This window comes from Epinephelus fuscoguttatus, linkage group LG7 (assembly GCF_011397635.1).
Source record: "Epinephelus fuscoguttatus linkage group LG7, E.fuscoguttatus.final_Chr_v1".
NCBI lineage: Eukaryota > Metazoa > Chordata > Actinopteri > Perciformes > Serranidae > Epinephelus > Epinephelus fuscoguttatus.
The window spans coordinates 40,421,323-40,435,759 of record NC_064758.1 but is presented as its reverse complement, the minus strand read 5'-3'; the positions used below and the strand labels follow the sequence as shown (position 1 = coordinate 40,435,759).

The following is a 14,437-nucleotide window of genomic DNA, read 5'->3' as shown; positions in this document are numbered from 1 at the left end:
CTTCAGCAGCTGTGTGTTTCAGTTGGTATGCTTGCAATCAAAGGTGCAGCTTTGATTGGCCAGAGCGGTGTATGTGTACCCTGGAGATCACTACTGCGCATACTGGTGTCACCAGAGCAGCATTGCAGGGCCTGTATCCTGGAAACATATGTTGGCTTCATTTTTGTACAGTGAGAGGAAGTGAAGACATGTTGTTCACCTTTATATACAGTCATTGGTAAAAGCGCAGCACCCAGCATCTTTTTCACAGCGCTCCCACTTTTATGTGCAGCTACTTTGAGAGCTTCTATTTGAAAATCTCTTTTTCAGAAAGGTGTGGGTGTAGCCAGCACACTGCCAGCACCTTTCTGCCAGGAAACAAACAAACAAACAAACAAACAAACAAAAAACCACTACATGGACTGTCAGCCTCACACTTAAAGGGACAGTACATCAATTGTACTCATCATGACTAGATTGTTAGTGATGAGGAGGACTGGTTTTCTGGTTCTGGAGGAGCTTTGTCAGATACTCTGTAAGAGTCGTATCCATCTTGTCGTCCAGTTCTTGGCAAGAAAGCAAATACGCACATTTCCAAAAATATTGAACTGTTCCTTTAACCTGAGCAACAGCAGATGAATAGAACAGCGGGTCAGTGGGGGATTGATGCAACCAGCTCACGGTGTAGCCTAATTAACCTGTGTGTTTTATGAAACTGGCCTCGTGTTACTGAGCATAATGTGTTTCTGTTCACCTAGATGGAGCTTGAATTTCATCTCATGGGGTTAAACAGTCTTTTCAGTCTTCACTCAATATAAATTCTCAGAAGCTTGTTAGTCTCCAGGAGATTTTTTTTTTTAGACTGCTCTTGTATTGTCTAAATGTCAGCTTTTGTAAGACGTGACCGGTGGTGTGTTGCAGAGACCGAGGGGTGTCATCTGTTACCAGGTTACTGTGCGTCTATCTGACAGCTGAAGCAGGGAGAACTGTGTTATGTTGGGGGGGTGTAAAAGCAAGCTTAATAACAGTTGCTTAGAAACTCCAGGTGTTTTTGTAAAGCTCATAAAAATACACCAATAAAACCAGCGTGCAACTGCATCACGATTTCTTTTTTGTATTGTTTTGCTTACACATATTTGACCTGTATTTCTGATCTGTATACGTGTTCTTCTTGTCCTCAGAGAGCCACGACAGGGTTCTGAGCTACCTTAAAATGTTCTCTCTGTATTGCTGTCTTTCACATCGGTGTCTCGCCCGCAGACACGGTGGCTCAGCTGGTTCCTGACGCAGACTCGCCTCTCCACGATCGAGTGCAGCAGTACCGTCAGCTACTGGATGGCCTCCCAATGGACGCTTACACACACGGCTGCATCCTCCATCCGGAGCTCACCACCGACTCTATGATCCCAAAGTACGCCACCGCAGAAATACGTAGTAAGTGAAGCCAGCTCACCGTACTGTGCAGGCATGTTTTTAATTTTGCATTAAAGGTCCTGTGTGGCATTTAGGGGGACATATTGGTAGAAATGGAATAGAATTTAATAAGTATGCTTTTTTGTGTGAATAATCACCTGAAAATAAGAATTGTTGTGTTTACGTTACCTTAGAATGAGCCTTTCATCTACCACGATTGCCATGATGCACCGCCATGTTCCTACAGTAGCCAGGAGCAGACAAACAGTGGCTCCAGATAGGGCCATTTGCGTTTTCACATCAGCCACTGTAGTTAGAAGCTCCTCTGAGATGAGAGCATCACAGACACACTGATTTGAAATGTGAAACAGTTTTTTATTCATTGTTTTTACCGGTTTAAATCACCTGGTCTGGTCCTCCTGAACAGTGAACACTGAAGGAATTCTAACTGCGAGAAGTTTCAGCTGGTTGCAATCTGCTCCTCACTAGCCATGTTTCCATCAGCCTGTTTAGATGCGCATCTAGAAGTATCGCATCGGAAAATTATGATGGAAACGCCAAAATTCGAATTAAAATCCCCTGATTCGCACAAACTAAAATACGCTCGCTTTAGCTGGGTTTTGGTTGATTTGAAAAAATGTTGATTTGCAAAACGGGGGATGGAAACAGTTATGTTTGAATTAAGTCTGACGTAGCGCACCTCTCTCCATGGTGATATCCACACTCCGGGTCGGGAAGGCGGTAATGCATTTACAAGCTGGTTACCAACCGCTAGAAAACGTAGAAGAAGAAGAATGCGAGACTTGTTTTGTTTGAAAACTCGCACGAGTTCGTAGTGTTCACCAAAGTCCTTACATTTAATGGAAACACACAGGATTCGTATTCTTTTAATGCGCATTTCCCAGTGATTCAAATCACTTTTGGATGGAAACAGAGCTACTGTAAGACGCCACTAAATCCCCTTAAATGTTACACACAGTTCCTTTTAATTACAAAAAGAACAGGGTGGATGTTATATATCCCAAGTTACAAAGTCCTTCATACAAAGCATAAATTGAAATCAAGACAGAAATCTAGTGACACCTAATCAAATGGATCAGATTTTGTAATAAGATAAATGAAACCAATTTCAGTAATAAAAGATAAAAGAAACAAAGAGACAATTCAAGTGAAAAAAAAACAAAACTTAAGATAAAATTCGGGTAAGCTTGCCAGTAATAGTGTATAAGGAAGAGATTTGAAGTAGTTCAACATTTCCAGAAATGCTGACTTTTTAAGTCTCAAAGACGTCGTTCTAACTTGGAACAGATTAAACAGTATATAATCATTTTTATTTGTGAGCTTTAGACGTGATGGAAGGTGTTTTTGTTACCTTTGCACGGAGCCAACTGTTCCCCCGTTTCCAGTCTTTGTGCAAAGCTAAACTAAGCAGCTGCTGGCTGTAGATTTGTTTTAGTAGTTTAATTTATATGTACTAGATGTCACTGACTCAGATGCTGTGTCCGCCAAAACGTTTTTTTAATACACTGCAATGGCAGCACTGCGCATTTACGCTGCACTACAAACGACAAGGCGCTGTGTGAGTTCTGCACCGAGCGCTGCGGGTAGGCTTCTTTTTTCTGAGCGTAACTTCGGCCGTTCAATCACAGTGGAGAAGGGACAAATACTGTGAAGACAAACCATCACATCTTACATGTACAAGTGCTGAACAATAAGGGGGGAGAAATCTGTTAATACACTGTATACAGTACAGGCCAAAAGTTTGGACACACCTTCTCATTCAATGCGTTTTCTTTATTTTCATGACTATTTACATTGTAGATTCTCACTGAAGGCATCAAAACTATGAATGAACACATGTGGAGTTATGTACTTAACAAAAAAAGGTGAAATAACTGAAAACATGTTTTATATTCTAGTTTCTTCAAAATAGCCACCCTTTGCTCTGATTACTGCTTTGCACACTCTTGGCATTCTCTCCATGAGCTTCAAGAGGTAGTCACCTGAAATGGTTTCCACTTCACAGGTGTGCCTTATCAGGGTTAATTAGTGGAATTTCTTGCTTTATCAATGGGGTTGGGACCATCAGTTGTGTTGTGCAGAAGTCAGGTTAATACACAGCCGACAGCCCTATTGGACAACTGTTAAAATTCATATTATGGCAAGAACCAATCAGCTAACTAAAGAAAAGCGAGTGGCCATCATTACTTTAAGAAATGAAGGTCAGTCAGTCGGAAAATTGCAAAAACTTTAAATGTGTCCCCAAGTGGAGTCATAAAAACCATCAAGCGCTACAGAAACTGGCACACATGAGGACCGACCAGGAAAGGAAGACCAAGAGTCACCTCTGCTTCTGAGGATAAGTTCATCCGAGTCACCAGCCTCAGAAATGGCAAGTTAACAGCAGCTCAGATCAGAGACCAGATGAATGCCACACAGAGTTCTAGCAGCAGACCCATCTCTAGAACAACTGTTAAGAGGAGACTACGCGAATCAGGCCTTCATGGTCAAATAGCTGCTAGAAACCACTGCTAAGGAGAGGCAACAAGCAGAAGAGATTTGTTTGGGCCAAGAAACACAAGGAATGGACATTAGACCAGTGGAAATCTGTGCTTTGGTCTGATGAGTCCAAATTTGAGATCTTTGGTTCCAACCGCCGTGTCTTTGTGAGACGCAGAAAAGGTGAACGGATGGATTCCACATGCCTGGTTCCCACTGTGAAGCATGGAGGAGGAGGTGTGATGGTGTGGGGGTGTTTTGCTGGTGACACTGTTAGGGATTTATTCAAAATTGAAGGCACACTGAACCAGCATGGCTACCACAGCATCCTGCAGCGACATGCCATCCCATCCGGTTTGCGTTTAGTTGGACGATCATTTATTTTTCAACAGGACAATGACCCCAAACACACCTCCAGGCTGTGTAAGGGCTATTTGACCAAGAAGGAGAGTGATGGAGTGCTGCGGCAGATGACCTGGCCTCCACAGTCACCGGACCTGAACCCAATCGAGATGGTTTGGGGTGAGCTGGACCGCAGAGTGAAGGCAAAGGGGCCAACAAGTGCTAAACACCTCTGGGAACTCCTTCAAGACTGTTGGAAAACCATTTCAGGTGACTACCTCTTGAAGCTCATGGAGAGAATGCCAAGAGTGTGCAAAGCAGTAATCAGAGCAAAGGGTGGCTATTTTGAAGAAACTAGAATATAAAACATGTTTTCAGTTATTTCACCTTTTTTTGTTAAGTACATAACTCCACATGTGTTCATTCATAGTTTTGATGCCTTCAGTGAGAATCTACAATGTAAATAGTCATGAAAATAAAGAAAACGCATTGAATGAGAAGGTGTGTCCAAACTTTTGGCCTGTACTGTATATACAGTATTATGTTTCCTCTCATGAATCCACAAAGTCCTGTCCTCTCTCCCTGCATGCTTCAATCTGCCCCTCATCCACAGCAAGTATTCTACCTTGTGCCAACATGTTTACGTCTGCGAATATTCCGTATCATAGCAACCAGATGCAAACAAAGCCTCTCAGCTGAAAAAATGCGGCACCTCCAAAGCGCTCTCAGACACTCGCAGCTGGGCGTATCCTGAGGAGCGCCTGGTGTTTTCAGCTGGGAGAAAACACTCTATTAGACAGGGGGCCTCAGGGAACTTGGTTCCTTCAGGCAGGTGTCATTGATAGATTACTGAACTGGCCTAATAGGCACAGGCCCAGGGGCCCAAAGCATCCCCTGGCCCTCATCTGCAAAATGTCACTGAAATTACTGAACCAGGAAGAGAGTTAAAATGACCAAAAATAGATCCAAAGGAACTGCAAAGAGACACAAATCTATAAAAAGATGCTAAATGACGGCAAAGAGAATGACGTCTGTGTGTCTTACTCCTGTGTAGGGGCCTTTTGCATATCTGTGCCCAGGGGCCAGTTGTCTCATTATCACCCATAGGCTCTATAAGAGATAAAAAACCTCCTTCTGATCATCTCAAACATCGCACAGCACAAAGAGCCTCAACGCTTGGTCAGCAATGAACACAAAAACAAAACAGGACTGGACCTCTCATCCGTCACGAGCTCCTGGAGTCCAGCTTTGCTCGTGAGAGTTCAAACCGTTGTTCCTAAAAAGACTCACAGTACAAAAACCAATGATTGTCTGTAGACTTCAGATTCTGGCAGCTGAATCCCCTCAAGTGTGTTTAGCACACAAAGGCACACAGTGTTCACAGATTCACCTCGTATTGTGCAGTGAGGCAGCGTGATTCAATGTGACAGTGTGTTCTGCTGCATTTCACAATGCATATTCACACACGTTTAATATTCTCTGTAGATGCATGTGTGTCTTTAGGTGTGTGTGTTAGCATCATGTTTTTATATGATCGATTTTATTCTTATCACTTTAAGTAACTGTTTGTGATTTCATCCCTGATTTGTTTGGGTAGAAGGAAACCGATCTACACCTGCCAACCCAAGGAAGCGTGCATCTACTACTCTCAATTCATGAGCACATGCACGCTTCCTTTGGTGTGGTGATACGGTTGGTGGATGTAGTGCAGTAGAGAGAAAGTAGTTCCTCCATAAAACTGCTCACTACAAGGTCTGTGGATTATCTTGAGTAAGCGGGTCATGGTTCTGGAAAGAGACGTTGCTGCATCACAAGCTGAGTTCCATCTAGTTCCATTATATTGGAGAGAAGGCAGACATCTCTACAGCTGATATCTCCAACACTCTAAAGCAAAACAATTTAGACTGATAAACAGCACTACAGGTAAAGCTCAGTATAAACTGTGCAATTTTGGGCTGAAAAAAACGTGGAGATATCTTTGGTCGTGGCTCTAAAACGATGGTATTACGTCGCACAGTGAGAGAGGTTCAAGGATGGCTGTTCACGGTCTTGCGATCAAAGACAGCCTGGGATAAAATTCTGACAGTGTGAGAAATTTAGGATGACCATCTCACTGCGTGACTGCTGTTACGACCTACATCCACGAACCAACCAATAAAAATGCATGCACTGGCACTAAACCCAAACAATCAGACAGATAGCAGCTCATCATGGAGGCAAAACGTGCTGAAAGAAATGTGAGGGATTCCAGCAAAGAGGAAAACCTTGTGGAGTTGTGGCAGCAGAATCCTCGTCTGTATGATGTGTCCTCCAGCTCTGACCATGATCTTATAAAGAAGGAAGGAAGTAGCGCCTTGTCGCAGCTGCCAGATGAGCAACCAAGCAGCTAGCAAACAGACACACAGCAGTATTTCGTGCCCACAAAATTTTACATTATTTAATAATGTGACCCACTATGTTATGCTTCACAGTTGTAGAAGAATTAACCCATGCAGCATCCTTACGCACTTTTGGTACGTTCGTTTTGTACTTGGAGGTCGGAAGTTTTTGCATTTTAGTTGACAACGGTGGATACCATTCTACCGTTGGGATAGCCGTAGCCACTGTTAGCAATATCAGTTGATAACAACGCTCTATGTGGTATTTTGCACATTCAGACAGTGTAGCAACATGCCCACAGATAAAAATTGAACAGTACTATGGGTATGGCTGACCTAATGTAAAACAAGTAAGATAAAATTGCTATAAACAGTACTTTAGCAGAGTGTTTACTCACTATGTATGTGACCGGCAGCCATCTTGAATTCGTAAGTCGGGGTTGATGCGGTTGCTCTGAGTTTCCGAGTTTCCGAGTTGGAAATCCAATCTCAGGGTGCGTTCGAGTTTAAACTTCCGACTGGGTTTTGGGAATTTCCGACCTCTGAGTACAAAACAAACGCACCATAATGCATTGCACGTCATAGCCTGTGATTCAGTAGGCGCTGTCATCGTTCAGTCTGCAAACATCAAACTTGATGTCGTACCCAAGTTTATCAGATCCATGTAGCACAGTGTAGCTGCACTAAACTTATGAGATTGCCAAAATCTCACAGTCTGTAAGAGGATTAAGACAAAAAAAATATTTTGGGGTGAACTGTCCCTTTAAGTAAGATTTTGAGTGCAGGACTTTTTCTTGTAACAGAGTATTTTTACACTGGAGTACTGCCACTCAATTTATTTGTAGAATGTGTAGATTAACAAGATAAAAACCAGATGCTATTTTTGTTTTTGCCCCATTTTCCATGTGTATTTTTATTTTGATACATCATATAAATAGATTTCAGAGTTTTGAACTGGTTGCTCTGAACAGTTACAAGCTCTTGAGGTGAATCAGGTCCATTTTTGGGACCAACTAGTCTCCCAAAGCAAAAACATTATGAATGCAAAACTATTCATCTTCTTGTGCACAAGTCGATTAGCATACTGTGTAAATTCTCGCTACTCCATACCAAAAGAAAAAACCCTTAATGCAGCACACTGTAGTGATGCCAGGTTTATAAATCCCAACAGCTAATATCAGGCCTCTGTAGGGCTCTTTCCATCAGGTAATTGGCCTCGGCATGTAAATCAAATAAGCTGGACTACACAGAAATCTGCAGCAGAATTAATTATCCAGTGAACTCAGGTCAGTCTGTGTTGTATCTGCAAAATGAATCTGATGGAGTATTTAATGGAAAGCTTCAGTGATGTTTGTTTGTGATTATCCACTTAAGTTTGGTTTATATTAAATCATTACTGACTGCAGTATTTAGTCAAACGTTAAGCCTCTTGGAAATGTTAGAAAGACAAAAAATGTCAGTTTTTGTTTGTTTGTTTCAGTTTTTATTATCTGTTATTTTGGTGACAAATGTCAGGAAATCCCAAAAGTAACAATGTGTTTTCTAACTTCCTGTCTGTGGCTCACAGCTCCAAGCTCATTGGCTCCTACCTGAAGACTACAGCTTTAAAAACAGGCCAGAAAAATATAATTTCATTTAAAAAAGGCTCAATATTTAGTTTTAGCAAACTATTAAAATTGGAGGAGATGCTGTATTTGTAGGGGACTATTTTCAGCAGCGGATTAATCCACATTTGTTTGATGTGTGTGGGATTGAGTCAAAATAAACTGCAGTGTGTGTGTTTATAATGAAGGCACACAACACTCAGTGCAACAATGTGACTCACTGATGTGTTTTTTGAACAACAATGGAGCTCTATGGCACAGAGGAAGAGGAAATATCAGGCTTTGACACACACACACACACACACACACACACACACACACACACACACACACACTAGGATAAATTCATTGTTGTTTTTGGGTCTTTTCATGAGTTTATTGAAATCAAGAAAAGCCTAGAATATCATCAGACTTATCCTTCAACACTATGAGCTCAGTCAAGTCATTATACAGTATTTCCTATAACAACATGCCCTGCAGACACAATGAAGGGAGCACAGATGAAAATAAACTCTCAGGACAGTCAGATAGCTCCTCTGTAGGATTAAACATGCTCTTACACCCAGGAATACTGTGGATGTAAGACACCTAATAATATACAAGAATATCACTGAAAAAAAAAAGTTGATTAGTTGCGTTCCGTAGTGCCCTTTGACCTCATTAAAGGTCACAGTGGCTTTGTCACATGATGGAGGCAGATGAGACGACACTGTTTGGCCCTGTGAATGTAACATTTACATTTAAAAAGCGCTCAGATGGAACTGTTGATAGGAGCAACGTTCTCTGCAATTTCTGCAGTAAGGAATTTTGGTACCATCGGAGTATTAAAGCCTGAAATATCACCTCAATGCAAAGCATTTAGCAGTGAACCAGGAGTCCGAGCTAACACAGCCTCTGATGCTAATGCTAGCAGTCAGCCTATCTCAGCTGACACTGAGCAAGAGGCAAGGTTCACCCTGGACAGGTCACCAGACTATCACAGGGCTGACACATAGAGACAGACAACCATTCACACTCACATTCACACCTACGGACAATTTAGAGTCACCAGTTAACCTGCATGTCTTTGGACTGTGGGAGGAAGCTGGAGTACCTGGAGGAAACCCATGCTGACACAGGGAGAACATGCAAACTCCACACAGAAGGGCTCCCCTACTCTGGGGTTCAAACCCCCTACCCTAGGTTTGAACCAAGAACCCTCGTGCTGTGAGGTGATAATTTTAACCACAGTGCCGCCTGTATTCAAATGTCAGTTTTCTCAAAATCAGCGTCCAAAAATGTCTCGTGATTGACTTTACCTCTATATGTGTGTGTGTGTGTGTGTGTGTGTGTGTACAGGACACCTGGCGAACGCTGCGACGGAGCTGATGAAGTTGGACCACGAGGAGCCTCAGCTGACAGAACCGTACCTTTCCAAGCAGAAGAAGCTCATGGTGAGTTTAATGTGATTGAAATACATGTATTTATTAATTGTTCTCATTATATACTATTATGTTGTGAATATGGGCGAAGCAACCCTTATTAAACCAATCCCATAATTTCCCCCTGAAATTTCCATTAATTTACAGATCAAGCAAGTCATTTTAATGGGATTCAAGGGAGAAACTAATGGGTAAATAACAGTTTGTAATAATTAAGGGATTAGTTAATGGATTAGTTTTACAGTTTAAGGGATAACAATTCTTTAAAAAGTACAGTGCCACAAAACATAAAACCTTTATACCTTATGGATGTTCATAATTCAAAAACTTCTCGGAATTTTCAGCAGGTTTAACCTTAAAACCCCTTAATCCATACAGAAAACCCATTAAAAACCCCTCCATAGTTCATAAATAAATTTGGCATAAACCCCTGAAAAAATAGCTTCTTGATTAAAAAAGTTACATCTTTTTAAGTTTGAAATTAACGGATACCTTTAATTTAGTTTTCTAAATAAAAAACTGAATATTAAAGTCCATAAATTTAGCCCAAACAACGGCTTAAACCCCTTAAATATCATTCATTTTGCACCTGAAATTATTTCAGACCCTTGAGCTGTATAAAGGAGCACAGCAGTTTAATGGCAGAGATATTTTTGACAGCTCTGTTAGCTTATTTACCTCTTTAATGCTTTGTGAACCCACTGAAAGTCACACTTGTCTTTATTAGGGTTCAACTCTCTGACAGATAATTGAACTTCCAAGTCTGTAGCTGAGGGACATTTCATCATTAACAGTCTTCAGCAGTTTCCTCGCATTGCACAACTGAAGAGCTGAAATATAGCAAAGGGGAAAATCGTGCAACACTGCACCTTTGACCTAAATACAGCTCATACTCCCTGGAGGAAGAACCCAGCCGTGCAGACGTTGTTTGCATCAGAAGCAGCTGTTTCACCAGTGTTAGAAAGATGTGAGGTTCTGAATCAATGAGGCAGAGATGACTGAGTGTGTCACGCCAGAATGGTTTTTAGCCACACTAGTGATGTGTGTGTTGATTGGTTGGTTGTTTGGTGCGGACTGAAATATCTCAGCAACTATGAGATGGATTGGCGCAAAATGTTTCCTAGAGGATGAATCCTAAAGATGATGGTGAAGTCCTGACCTTTTCCATACCCAACCACCAGGTTGACATTTTCGTTTTTAATTGGATTGCCACGAAATTCAGCTCAGACATTCTCGTTGCCTTCAGGTGACCTTTGTTGGACATTTTAACATGACGGTCTGTGAGGATTGACTCACTCTTGGAGTCAGCCTCAAGTGGTCAGTAGAGGAACTGCATTTTTTGACCCTTTAGCCCCTTTCACACTGCCAGATTTTCCGCGAATGTTGGGCCATTTTGCTGGCAAGTTGTGAGCGTTTAGACACATAGAGCCGGATTGGCAAGTTGATCCGAGGTGCCCAATTTTCCGCCTCATAGGGTAGTCATATTGGCTAAACCTTTTAATTTAAACAGAGTGAGGCGGCCTTGAAGACTTGTGGGAGGAGCTGTTAATGACGCCGCACGTGCGAGCCACTGACGGTGGATAAACAGGAAACAGCTGATAGCAAGAATTATTGAGCAGCTAGTAGCAAGAGGGAAACGCAAACCTGACAGACACTGTAAAGATGAGCAACTGGGGAGACAAGGAATTGTGCGCCCTCCTTGTCCTCGCAAACAAAGAGGCCATTAACCATCGGATGACGGGGATGATGAAGAACGGGCCGACTTATGAGAGAATCGCCAAAGGACTGACCAGCTGCGGCTTCCCTCACTGTTTACGTCACACGCTGAGCTACATGTTTTGTTACTTGCTCACGCCCCCCATTGCCCCGAAAAAGGCACATTCTGTATAAACAAAAGAAGGCAGGCGGCATTTTGCTGCACTCCCCAATTTTGTATTTATGCTGCCAATGATGAAAAAAGGCTGATTGGGCTTTCCTGCAAATTTGCACAATTCCTATTTAAAAAGGGCTTTCAGTTTCATTTTTCGGCCCTGCAGGTTGACCCATGATTTAGAACAACAGTGACAAGATGATTTTTCCTTTTAATTATATAAACACCATTATCAACCAGCACTTTGTATGTGTGGTTGTTTTTCAGTTTTATATATTTTTTAGTGTGTCAGCCTCACACTTGACTGTCCACAGAAAGATCTCTGTCCAGGTGATGTGATTTCACAAAGTGTACTTCCTCAGACGTTGTTTGAAACCCTCTCACACCTTCCTGCGCTCAGACAGTGAGTGATGACGGCAATGCCACCGGTTGCTTTCATTAAAGTCTGTGATGGTTCATTGCTTTGGGGTAATTTTGGAGCTGAGCCCATGGATGGTAAACATTACCTGCAAAACATCAGCATTGTTTTGTGAGCATAGTAGAACGCTGACGTTAGCATTTAGCTGAAGTGCAGCCTCGTAAAGATGGTACTGCTGTAGGCTCTTAGTCTTGCTTGTTCCTGCCTGGCTGTTATACACCAGGTATTGGCAATATTAGGTACATGCAAGCATTGGGGCTCATACATATTTTGTGTTTCATTTTATCAGTGACAGCTACACATCAGCTGTCACTTTTCTTAAAATGCAGTCTATATTTAGCATTGAGCCTAAGTAAACGCAATAGGCTAATAGCACAGTGGAGAAATTCTCTCTTACAAGTAAAAGTACTGCATTCAAAGTGTTACTTAAAGGGGAACACCAACTAAATTCAGAACTCCAATATGTTATTTCCATGACCCAGGAAAGTTCAATCAGTGTCTGTAAACATGAGCTACTCTCTCTCAAAGCCAGAAACGTAAGTAAATCTCAAACTTGTGATGTCATCAAGTATAAAGTCTGGAGCTGCTTCACAGACAATAAATGGAAGACTGATTTTTTGGAACCACAGAATGTATGTTTTCTTTCTAATATCCAAACCTGTCCTCATACAACAGTTCATGTGAAATTCTGCTAACGTTACGTGCTTAAAGTAAAGTTAGCTATGGAGATTAGGTTTAGGCAAGTAACATAACTGTGGTTAGGTTTAGGAAAAAGAAACATGGTGACGACGTACCTTAAAATGACTAAATTCAAGCCTTCCAAAATGCGTGGTTTATGCATAAATTACTGGCTCATCATTACATAGGATATGTACAAAGTTTGGTGCACTACTTTATGGAGGAAAACGTATGAACAGAGAACAGCCTGACCCAGATGAGCTTTATTCTATTGAAATGTTCTCAGTTCTGAAACAGAAAATGTACCTACCTACTCAGAATACTCCCCTGGGTGCTTTCAGTTTCATCTATAACATCTTTCTTAATTCTTATTTACTGGACTGTCTCATACCATAGGAATAACATTTCTGAATTTAAAAAATCCACTTTAAGCAAAAGTACAAAAGCATTAGCATCAAAATGTATTTAAAGTACTTATTATGCAGAATGGCCCATTTCAGAATAATAAATATTGGATAATTATATTGAAGGTCCAGTGTGTAGGATTTAGGGGCATCTAAATGATTGCCTGAAAATGAGAATTGTGTGTTTCTGTTAACTTAGAATGAGCCATTGATATCTACATACTCTACATAGCCTACTTGTCCAAGTAGTCCACCATGTTGTTTCTACAGTAGCCTTGAATGGACAAACTGAATACCTCCATGGCTCTGGATAGGCCCATTTGTGTCTCTGAGTCAGCCACTGTAGTTCTCCTACACGCTTGGCACACAAGAGAAGTTTCCATCACTGTGATAGATAAATGTACATATCACTTTATGTTGCAGCTGATAAAGGTGGGCTAATTTTCATCACTTTAAATACAGCTGGGTAGCTTAATCAATAACAATATGTCATATTGTATTTGTTGATAACATTTTATATTAATGATTTGAACCTGCAAAGTAACAAGTCACTAAAGCAGAGAACTTTCTTTGCTTGAGGGCCACTTTTGCAAAATGACAAGAGGCCAGGGTCCAGTTCATAAACAAACACCAATGATATTTATGAGCATGTATCATAGATTAATTGCCTGTTTTAACCTTTTAATTTTTATTGTCCTCAGTCATTTTAGCCAAAAGGCAAATCCAGTCACAGCAGCCCAGGAGAGGCCAGGTTTGCACAGGGACATCTCTAGGATTTAGGGATATTCGGAGCTTAGCCCTGATCTCTGTCAAGGGATCCTCCCTTGAAAGTTTTTTTTTTATTAAAAAAGCTCTATTTTTATGTTTTTTAATGCACTCTGGCACCTTATTTACATTCAAAGGACAAGAAAATCCCAGTGTGAATCAGTTTATTTTCATGTGAAACAGAAAATTATTGACGGGCCACCCGGCATCCTATCTGGCTGTAAACAGAGTATCACTGTACTAAAGTTACCAAATAAATGTAGTGGACTATAAAGTACTATATTACTTCTGAATTGTACTGGATTAGAAGTATAAAGTAACATAAAATGGAATTACTCAAGTAAAATACAAATACCTGAAAACTGTAAGTACAGAACCTTAGTAAATGTTACATTTTTAATCTTTGGATTAAAGTATTTCAGAAAGTATTTTAAGTATTTAATCCTTTATTAAATTATTGTCAGGCAAAAATCTTGGACCACGATAATGTGAACTACCTGAAGAAAATTCTGGGGGAGTTAGCCATGGTTCTAGATCAAGTGGAGGCCGAGCTGGAGAAAAGAAAACTAGAGTATCAAGGTACGTCTGAATGATCATCATCTCTCATTGTAATGGCGCCAAAACATGCTCCAAATATTTCCACTAATGTTCTTTTCTCAATGAAAT

At 41.1% G+C, this 14,437-nt stretch overlaps 1 protein-coding gene across 3 annotated transcripts in view; it reads left to right on the top strand.

The window, feature by feature from the left end:
* The window catches only part of gdap1l1 (ganglioside induced differentiation associated protein 1-like 1), a 263,078-nt gene that overhangs the window by 19,246 nt on the left and 229,395 nt on the right, over window positions 1-14,437 (top strand). For all 3 annotated transcript variants that reach the window (XR_007449662.1, XR_007449661.1, XM_049581422.1), the window contains exons 3-5: window positions 1,240-1,413; window positions 9,554-9,648; window positions 14,236-14,350. Coding sequence is in view for 1 of the 3 variants with exons in the window: in XM_049581422.1 (XP_049437379.1) it covers window positions 1,240-1,413; window positions 9,554-9,648; window positions 14,236-14,350 (384 nt within the window). In the remaining 2 variants the exon portion in view is untranslated. The remainder of the gene's footprint in view (window positions 1-1,239; window positions 1,414-9,553; window positions 9,649-14,235; window positions 14,351-14,437) is intronic.